At 32.6% G+C, this 10,007-nt stretch overlaps 1 protein-coding gene across 1 annotated transcript in view; it reads left to right on the top strand.

Annotated features, from left to right (window-relative positions):
* LOAG_18108 (hypothetical protein) overlaps positions 1-7,445 on the top strand; it is a 10,721-nt gene extending 3,276 nt beyond the window's left edge. Inside the window, exons 9-25 of the mRNA XM_020450776.1 lie at positions 143-328; positions 673-822; positions 939-1,016; positions 1,447-1,638; positions 2,015-2,211; positions 2,548-2,667; positions 2,751-2,865; positions 3,188-3,345; positions 3,510-3,591; positions 3,765-3,956; positions 4,191-4,421; positions 4,726-4,893; positions 5,302-5,477; positions 5,967-6,060; positions 6,241-6,498; positions 6,710-6,900; positions 7,193-7,445. Coding sequence (XP_020305512.1) covers positions 143-328; positions 673-822; positions 939-1,016; positions 1,447-1,638; positions 2,015-2,211; positions 2,548-2,667; positions 2,751-2,865; positions 3,188-3,345; positions 3,510-3,591; positions 3,765-3,956; positions 4,191-4,421; positions 4,726-4,893; positions 5,302-5,477; positions 5,967-6,060; positions 6,241-6,498; positions 6,710-6,900; positions 7,193-7,370 — 2,766 coding nt within the window. The 3' untranslated portion in view covers positions 7,371-7,445. The remainder of the gene's footprint in view (positions 1-142; positions 329-672; positions 823-938; positions 1,017-1,446; positions 1,639-2,014; positions 2,212-2,547; positions 2,668-2,750; positions 2,866-3,187; positions 3,346-3,509; positions 3,592-3,764; positions 3,957-4,190; positions 4,422-4,725; positions 4,894-5,301; positions 5,478-5,966; positions 6,061-6,240; positions 6,499-6,709; positions 6,901-7,192) is intronic.
* Positions 7,446-10,007: the final 2,562 nt, after the last annotated feature.

Here is a 10,007-nt window from a genome sequence, read left to right as displayed (position 1 = left end):
ATTCATGCATATATTTAGAAAAATGGTTCTTAAGCATCTTGTCGAATCATTTCCATACTAACCTGTGAAATTTTTTAGAGTGAAATTTGTATGTGGAAATGCATAGAATACAGAAATGCAAGGATTAATGGAGGATTTATAGATTAGAACTCGTCATATGGTGCGGATGTGGAAGGGATACCGCGATGCACGTTGTGCCTGGTTAGAAGGTGTATCCACACTAGACCGAAAGAAAAGTCGATATGAACTTGAAGTACAACCATCGACTGCTTTATTCCTGATAATATTTGCACCCAGACGTGGTTTACTTGAAGCTTGGAGTATGCAGGTATTGTTCATTGTGCAAATTTTTTGCAGGTTTTTTTTCTCTTGATAAGAAGTGACATAACTTTTCTGATCAGGTTCATGATATTTCTGTGAGAGACCGGATTTAATTACCTTATACTCCTATTTAGCTCATTCCTTAATATTTTATGCATCTTAGTGTGTACCGATTAGTCATAATTAATGAATCTAATTCATTTCAAATCGAGATATTTTGAAATTCTTGTTAAATGAGATTCGCGTTGTTACTTTACACTAACCTGGAAATTGACTTTTCCTTTTCTTCTGAATTTCCGGATAAAATGAAACATTGATGGGAATTCCACTCACTTTTTTCAAAAAATTCAGAATGGAAGACGAGTTTTTGCGTCAACGGTGGATCGACATGGTCGATTAATTGGTATACCGCGACTCAGTGATCATTTATTAGGTTGCGATGAACGGGCTGCATCACATTTGCCATCTGTTTTTTTTCTGTCATCGAATGGAACTATCCATGTAAGAAAGATCAAGAATTCTCGAAATTTATGACGCATAAGTTATTTTGATGCAAATTTAAAATGCAATAGTAGATGAGTGACTTTATCTTCGGGTTTTTTAACGTATATTTTAAGCATCTGTGGATTCCTTTCCATCGTGCATTATCGGACGAAAGTGGATCTGCTATTCATGATTCAAGCATCGTTAAAGAGGTTAGTTCATATTGTAAATCTATTTTCATGCGCGTTATTTTTTCATATTTTTTATATAAATTGAAAAAAAAGAAGCTATTTTAGCTTGCCTTTCTCTTTGATTTTAGTCCCATTCCTTCGTGTGAAAGACACTTGGGAAGTTGTTTAAAGAATTGGACAAATCTCTATCTGAAAAGCCATGATTAAACTAACTTGGTATATTCTGTATTCAAGGGCTTTTGAAAGCCGTCTTGATGGCACATACAATTGCCAATTAAGACTCGGTATAACTCTAATGGATGAGGATTTAGAAACGAGTTAGAAAAAATTTCGGACACACCAATAAGATTTAATGATATTTGAAAAAATGACCGGGAGCATAGGAAACTCTGAAAAGTTGGAAAATTCGAATGTTATAAACCTGCGACGCATGATGGAAAATGAATTTCAGATTAATCGCATGATAAAAGATGGCACTGTAGAAGACTTTTCAACGTGGTTGCAATTTTTCCGAGCTCTAAAGACCATTCCTGCAATGAGAGAAAGTGTGGACATTCTGTGGCGGGACTGTGACATCGACTCTTGCAGGCTTTGTCCTATTATGACTTCCGTTCTACAACATGTGGAAAGCTTTCATGCTGTGGTTTGGATTTTACACTGTTTGTAGTTTTGGTAGTCCATTAGTTTCTGTTTTAGATATAGAGTTGCTTCACGCCAATCATCATTTATCTTTCTTTCGTACGACCTGGCCTCCATTTTTTCTTTTCTGTTTCTTTTTTGCAGAAAGGATTTTATTTATTTGACAGCCTTAAATCTTATCAAAATCTCCACTCAAACCTTTCCCTCCAGACTCCTGATTTGTTTTCTCTCACTTATGTATATGTGCCTAAAAATTTCGGTAAATTAGCTGTTCGGAAATTTCCTTTGTACTTTTCTTTTTGTTCGTATGAATAATCTATTCATTAATAATAACAGCTTAAAATCGTTAGCTTTATTTAACATCCAATTTATATTTTCAGAAGAAGTCGTCAGATAGTGGTAATTTGGTGATTTATGTTGCTACAGTTTCACGGTTACTTGATATTTATGTATATTTGCTTAAAATGAACACTGAACAGGCGGACACGGGGAATGAAGAATTCGAAAAGATTGATATTGCTGAAAAACTCTCCATCAATAAAGGGATATTGAATTTATGCCTACAGAGAATTTCCGAGTAAGTTTAGGCTAAGTTAGAACTATTCCGTAGCTTACACGAAAATAACTGTTAGAATTTTTATAGAATTATGATCGACGACTTTACTCTTTCGTCAGTTACAATGCTTCTCTACACTGTGATTAACTCACATGACCGCTTAAGCGATTCAGGATTTCAGTTTTCTAAAAATGTAGGAGTCGAATGCTACTTTTTTTGCTTAGCAGTTTGTTTGCATAATGATACGTTTCTATATGTTTCTCTTTTGGGGGAGATTATTCTACGAAAAAAGGAATTCTATGAAAGATTTCGGATACTATTCTATGAATGATTGCATTAAATTTTCTTGTCATTCAGGTTTCACACCGGAAACAATTCTGCGAAAGATAAAACCCTCACATTTGCTGAATTCATATTTCATTTTGATTTGACTCAAGCCAATCTGGTAGCACCAAATCGAAAACGATTGAAAAACAAGTAATTTCTTCATTGTCCACTAACTTCATTTGAGAAGAATTGAATAGATCTGTTAGAAATGAAAAGTGGTAGACCAATTTCAGGTTGGTCAAAAAAACTGCTGCATTCGGTAATCTCCTTTTTGATGGAGTATTAACGGGACATTGTACGGTCCAGCACTTTGTAAACTATGTAGTACCACAACTCGGCTTATCGGAAGTATGTTCTACATTATATCTGAATATGTCACATTGCTGCAAGCACTTATATCTTTGAATCATTCTTCATTCTTTTCTTCATACTCGTTATTGATAGTTATTATAATTAGAATACTTTCGGAATGATAGCGTACTTAAACTGTTTTCCACAGCGCATCATTATATTACTGATAAATATAATGATCAGGTGTGCTTCGATTTTGTAATATCACAATGTATTCATTCATTATTCTGTTTTAAGATGTTAGGGAACGTAGTTGTGATCAACTCACGCATTTTTTAGTTTTCCTACTAATCAGATGTTAACATGGGTGTTTCTTTAGGAAGATTTTGCGGATGCGTTTTGTGCATATTGGCTGAGTCCATGTGATGATCTTATTCATCGTTTGCCACGTGTTCTAATTTTGTGTAAGTATTTATCCGAAATTGATTCTGATGGACAATCTTGGTTAACCAAAGTGGAGCGAAATATTCTTAACAGGTTCTCAATTTTTTGAATTGACATTTTCTCGTTAACGGTTTTTATAGTTTATCCGCAGTTTAATAATGTCTCCCTTTTGACAATGATATTTATGGAGACTTTTTATGAACGATTGGTGTATGAAGTTAGTTTTCCAGTGATAAGATTTGGTATAATATTTTTAGCCAAGAACTTGGTGCAGCTCTAGCGTTATGTTTGGTTGCACGAGGTGTTGCATTTACTCAGAAGCATTCATCACCTAATAAAGTTAGTTTTTTATGCCGTACGTTATTTTATAAATAGAAATATGTTTAAAAGTATCTGACAACCACCTAAGTGTAAAAGAAAAGGAAAATGAAAAGAAAATAATTTTAGAGTCGAAAAAGTATTAAAAGAGGGAATGGTAAGTGAAAGAAACATACTACGATGTAATATTTCAGATGAGCAGCAGCAATGAATTGAATGACGAACCACTTCATGAGGATTGGGATGAGGTGGAGTTAACGCTAGAATGGTGGGATTTGCTTTTAAGACATCTGCAATGCATGATTGTTCTTAAAGCATTACCCGGTCACTTTCGAGTTTGCCTTTCAGACTTGATTAATGGCGGTCCAGCTTATTATAGAGAACAGGTATTTGGTCCTTTAATCTTTCGAAGCTTTTAGGAAAAATACGTGAAAATTTTTCGAAACCAAAACTTTAATTTGCAGCACTTGTTTCGTGGTCATTCATGACCGATATAAAAAATCAGGTAGCAAGCTGAGGAAAAAGAAGAATCCATGTATGAAACAGATGCTAGGTTACGAATGTTACTACGAGATGCACATGCATTTTTGCAAAATCCTAAATGAATTTTGAATTTTCAGATTGGTAGATGGTCAGCGGGTTTTAGCTTGGATCCGGAACATCTTTATGATATTTTCGATGATCCGACGATAGTAAATCCGGAAATAAGTTGGGAAGTTACAATTGCTGAATTGCGAAAATTGTTTCCAATAAGTCTTTTACCAGAACTTGTCGTATGTGATTGTGCTTGGGAATGTATTGGTGCGTGGAGACGTCACAAAGAGAAGAATGAGGCTTACAGATTGTTAGAAGTATGAATCCCATACATAGTTTTATTGTATATTTTCTTTTCTGGTTTTTTTCTGCTGTTTGAAAAGACTACAAATTAGCCCATTTCGTTTTAATCAGTTTTTCAGCTTGACATAAATTACCTTCTTTTACTACCATATCTTTCTTTACTTCATCATTGTCTTTATGTACTTTTACTCTACTTTTTTACTTAATATTTTCATCTGGAATAATTTCATTTTGTTTATATGCTTATTAATTCTACTGACAAAATTATGCAATATTTTTACATTTTTATTCCCTCTCTTATCTGTTTTTCCTTTTCAGAAAGCGGTAAAATTTGTGGAGCTTTTGGGTGAAGCAGGTGTACTGCAACATGGCATCTGTTTTATGCTATGGGATACGTTTCTTCGTCAGCCTTTCCGATATATTTATGATTTTTTAAATCGGAAGTCGTCGAAGTTTAAAAAACTGGAGGGTTGCCGAATAGATCTGGCAAGTGTTTGTTTCTGGAAATTTTTAATATGTTAGTGATTTTGGTAAAAACTATTTTGCTTAACAAGCAGAACTTCACATACACCTAAGCAACTTGTGCGTTTTGTAACACGTGCATATAAATAATTCACAGTTAGTTGGAAACGTAATATGTGTTGCAACCAACCGTAAAGTATGTTATGTCACGTTCTGCTTATGGTATACTGTATTTGACAGTGTACCATGAACAGAACGTGACATAACATACTTTACGCTGAAATAATGGAAAGATCTGACATAAATGTTTTCACACATATTAAATTCTTTCCTACTTTGTTGTAGAATTTGGTTTTGATCCCACTGATTCGATCTTTTTTCATGTGATTGATTTCCATAAAAAGTTCATTGAAGAAATATTTTGCGTTTCAGGAGCATTTCTCTCCCTGCTGTACGAAAGTTTTGCGATTGTTACGGAATTCTGTAAGATTTGCAGAAACAGTGGATGAAAATGAGGATTCATTAAATGCTTCAACTGGCTGTAATTTATTCGAAGATTTTACTGAAGCAGTGTTTGAATTTCAGCGGCGTAAACAAACTAAACCAAAGTGTGCTATTCTGGTTTTACATAATTATGCATGATTCCAAGTGAACAAATCACAAATCTCTTTTCTAAAGACTAATATTCGGCAAATAGAGGAGTATCAACTTCTAGAGGGGGAAGAAAGATCCACGATACCGTCCCATTTTTTGGCATGTTAGGTTTGCCGATATTAGAACTTCAACTGTCCAAATCATAGAGATTTATAATCTGAGAGTATAGATACTGAATAATGTTTCTTTTGTTAAGCGAGTTTGATCCATTAAATAAATAGACTGGACTGGCATAACTCGGCATGAGTAATATCCCATCTTTATTACTTTTGGGACGTAAATTCATACTAAATAAATTTATTGTGGGATAATTTACTTGTGAGCTGAATCTTTTAGTACGTTGTAAGTGGTTAAATCCATTATCCCAACAAAAAGAACATTTATATAATTTGAAACATACAGACATTATTTTTAGACACTTTGCTGTTTTCTGACATTTTTAGAAAACCGTTAAGTCTCATGGCTGGGCTTCAAAAACCGGTGAATTATCCGCTTGTTTGTTATCATCATGATCTTGCGATGGTGATTGAATTGCAAGTAGGTTTGCACATAAAGTTTTACACTGAGCAATAATATAACCGTGGAAGCTTACCCGCAGTGACAAGCCGAGAGATCAGGTGTTCATAGAATTTCATCGAAATATCTTGATCTAATCAGTGAGGAAAAAGATGGTTGCATAGTCGATGAAATTAAAAATTTAAGTTGTGAAATTTTTAGGTTGCTCTGGAAGAGTGGCCTCCAGGACCAAAATATTTGTTCGATTCAGTTGGTGAACGGGCATTTTTTGAATCATTTTATGCTCACCCATTGATTCCGATGGAAAGCGTTGCGGAGAATATCCGGGAAAAGAGAATGGACTTCCTGAAGAAATGTGTCTCGCATAATGGTTCACCAGAATTCACTCGTGATCTACGTTTTCATATTTATGATTTAACTAATGATTGGGTGCTTAATGCTGACGAAATCAAGAGCAAGGTAATTCGTCTTGAAGTTTTCAATTGTGTTAAACAAAAAAAAAAGTCCACGAGATTTGAAACACAGTCATTAATTTATAGATTTAAAGTATGTCAATTTTGTAAGTTTTTCGAAATTGAAATTGCAAAATTCATTTTCCTTTAATGAAAAATTTCTTCGATATATTTTTTGTTCTTTGAGAAGTCGCAGCAAAAGTTTCAAATGATTTCAGGAAGTTATTACATTATTCCAAAAAGGCCTTGACAGCGAAGCAAAAGATGTGTTAAAGGTGATGGAAAATATGGAACTTTTGCCTTACGAACTTTTCGACGTTGCTATTGCACGTATCCGGAAATGGTTCGATACAAGCGAGAAAGAGGATCTTATGATGCGTGGTTTAAGGATGTCATGTATGAATGATCGGTGAGATGAATTTCTAAAACGAATATAATTTTGAATATGCAACATTTCATTTTACTTGCTGCCATACAGTGATTAAAATTCTAGTTTCTTTATTGGCTAGATGGAACATGGGTAGGAAGAACATCGTGCAAATAATAGGTCAGGAACTGTGATCTTAAAGATTTAAGTTTTTAGGTTGAGAACGAGTATCAAGTGGGTATCCTTTACCATGTTGCAGCTTACCTACCAACTCCATATTTCCAAGTTAGAAGAGCTTTTCCTATAATCCAGTTTTCTCGAAAAAAATTTTTAGGATGATGAAATATATTCGTGAATCAAAAATGGAAGTTGTTCTGGTGCCACCAGATGATATTAACCAACTCATGCGTCAAATAAGAATGTGCTTAGGTCGTGTGGAGCCGAATGATCAAGCAGTTAAAATTAATCGTCTTACTTTCGATTTCGAAAAACTTATAACAGTGATTCAATAACATTATTTTTATTCTTTATTTGCACAGGTGCCATTTTTTGTGCTGCTTGCCTATTCGTTGCGAAAAAAAATCGGTTGATTACAAATCAAATGTAAATGGTGTTTTCATTGCTGATTTCGAGTGAAGTTTTGAAATCTTACTAGTTCTCTTTATCCAAAAAAAAAAAAAAATTGCAAAAACTTTGAGAGTTTTATATTTTTTAAAAACGGTTAATTTCCAGGTTTCCGTCCCAAAATTTACGAATTCTTCATCTCTTGATTTATTATGATGCATTGATCGGTGCGCATTTCATTACTGTAAAGTATGTGTGATATATTCCAATGTACTGAGCAATTCTTTGTTCGGCAATCATGATAATGAGTCTGAGCATTAAGATCTCTTTACGAAAAAAGAAAAAAAAATTGAGATACTCTGATTTTAAATCCAGTTTGAAAACGATTGAAATTTTTGAGTACTGTTCATTTATTGGATATGATTTGCGGAATTTTTGAATTTTTTCATAAATTTTAACTTTTAATATTTTATAAAAATTGTGCACTGTATCTGTGATTCACCATTTCTACGGGTTTTTATAATGAAATGCTTGAAATTATTATTGTTTTGCACAGACTGTATTATTTTGTTGTAAATATATGAATGATTGCTATTTTAGGCATGAAAAGGAAATGGAAATTATAAGGAATTAAGAAGCGTAGAGAATTGAAGAAATAAGATGAGATTTTCAACTGTTGTAGATGTTAGGATTTTTGATTTCGTTGATATCATTGAAAAAGCGCTTTATGATTTTGTGGCTAAATAATTTCTTACATCCATATATATCCGTCCTTAGTCATCATATGTTCATTAATGCACTCATTTGTTGTTCGTTTATTCGTTTGTTTGTTTTTTTTATCAATGTATAGTTTTGATATTGATATATCAGTTTTGGTATTGATATATCATTTGATATATATTTTCATTTCATTTATTGAAGTAAATGTAGTTTTTACATATCTTATAGGTAATATGCACATGTAATGGTACATTACTTGTTCGATTTATTTATTTTTGGTGAAACAGATGTTTTATAATATGGTATATATATATATGATGGAAAAATTTTGGAACAAATGTTGAACATCATTCATTTGATTATTTCGAATTTTTATACTTCCGTGAATTAATTTATAATTTCAAAACTTTTAGGACTTATTATCACAATTTTACTTTTGGCTTAAACCTGAATTGATTGTTAGTTTAATTGTAAAATTGATAATAGTATTTCATAATATAACGACTGGTACTGATAATTATATGATGATAATCGATAATACAGGTAATTCGAATCCTTGAATTATTTGTTATTTGAAAAGATCAAAGAAATTCTTTGGTCTTATTATCAAGTGATTTCTCTCGTATTGCTCTCTTCATTTTCTTTCCTAAAGGAGTTTATATAAATTCATTTTGAAAGTGGTTTCATTTTACCAAAAGATTATATTTCAAATATATTGAAAGATTATATTTCAATTGCTTTGATCATTTTCGCATTGATAGATTCTTATCATTTTCGATTTCCTCTTCATTAGTCAATAATTGCAATGGTAATTTGCATCAAATTTCAATTCTTTATTATAAGGGGGAGAGAAAGAGACAAAGAGAGGGGGTGAGAGAAATCAGAAGAAACAGTTATTTTATTTTTAAACTTTTTATTGAGGTAGTTCCCAACCGGTAATCCGCGATAATTAAAATATCGTCCGCGAAAGTGGAAGCGCAATGATTAGACGATGTTTTAAATATTACAATGTTACTTTAAATTTAATTAATACATTAGAAAATTTTAGTTGAAATTTACTCTTAAATTAATAGAATTTTTACTTTTTGAATCTTATAGTTCCTAATAAGAAGTCGAAATGATCTCTGATCAAGAAAAGGTTGGGAATTACTACTTCATTGTCATTGAGTGATTTTTGCGCGACAATAATTTGAGTGATGTTGAAGTGAAGAGAAAGAGAATGAGAAGGAGTCGCGAAAGATTACGGAATAGGATGAAGAATTGAAGGTAGATTGGTAGTATATGAATGATTATAAATTATAATGAGGGAAATAATTTGAGATGATGAAAACATAAATTGGACGAAAAGGTCATCTGGAATCTTTTCTCTTTTTTTTTTACCATCAAAAGTTCCATCATATGTGTTTCATTTGTGCGTATCGATTGAGATCATTTCATTTACCATTGTTTCGGTACTCTTACGTCAATCAATTACATATGTTTTCTTACATCAGTCATTTACGTGTATATTTTCTTACGTCAATCAGTTACGTGTATATTTTCTTACGTCAATCAGTTACGTGTATATTTTCTTACGTTAATCAGTTATGTGTATGTTTGGTTGCTGAATGGGAGCTATTGGTTTGAGCGAAGTTTGAAAGTTTTGTTGCTTACAAATATTTGTCTCGTAATTTCATCTATTTTTTCATTTTATTCCTTTCCATTTATCCGCAAATGATCGTCGATCATTTGTTTTATTGATTCCAAATTTGACGATCATCATTTCTGATCCATTCTTCAATCAAGATCATAGATCATCTCGTTATGGCTTATTTTTTTTTCCCACTACACATTCACAATATCATTTTGCAATCAGAGTCTTGTTT

Source organism: Loa loa, assembly GCF_000183805.2.
Source record: "Loa loa unplaced genomic scaffold supercont3.196, whole genome shotgun sequence".
Taxonomy (NCBI): domain Eukaryota; kingdom Metazoa; phylum Nematoda; class Chromadorea; order Rhabditida; family Onchocercidae; genus Loa; species Loa loa.
Note: the sequence above shows the minus strand (reverse complement) of the source record. Positions and strands in the feature narration are given on the sequence as shown.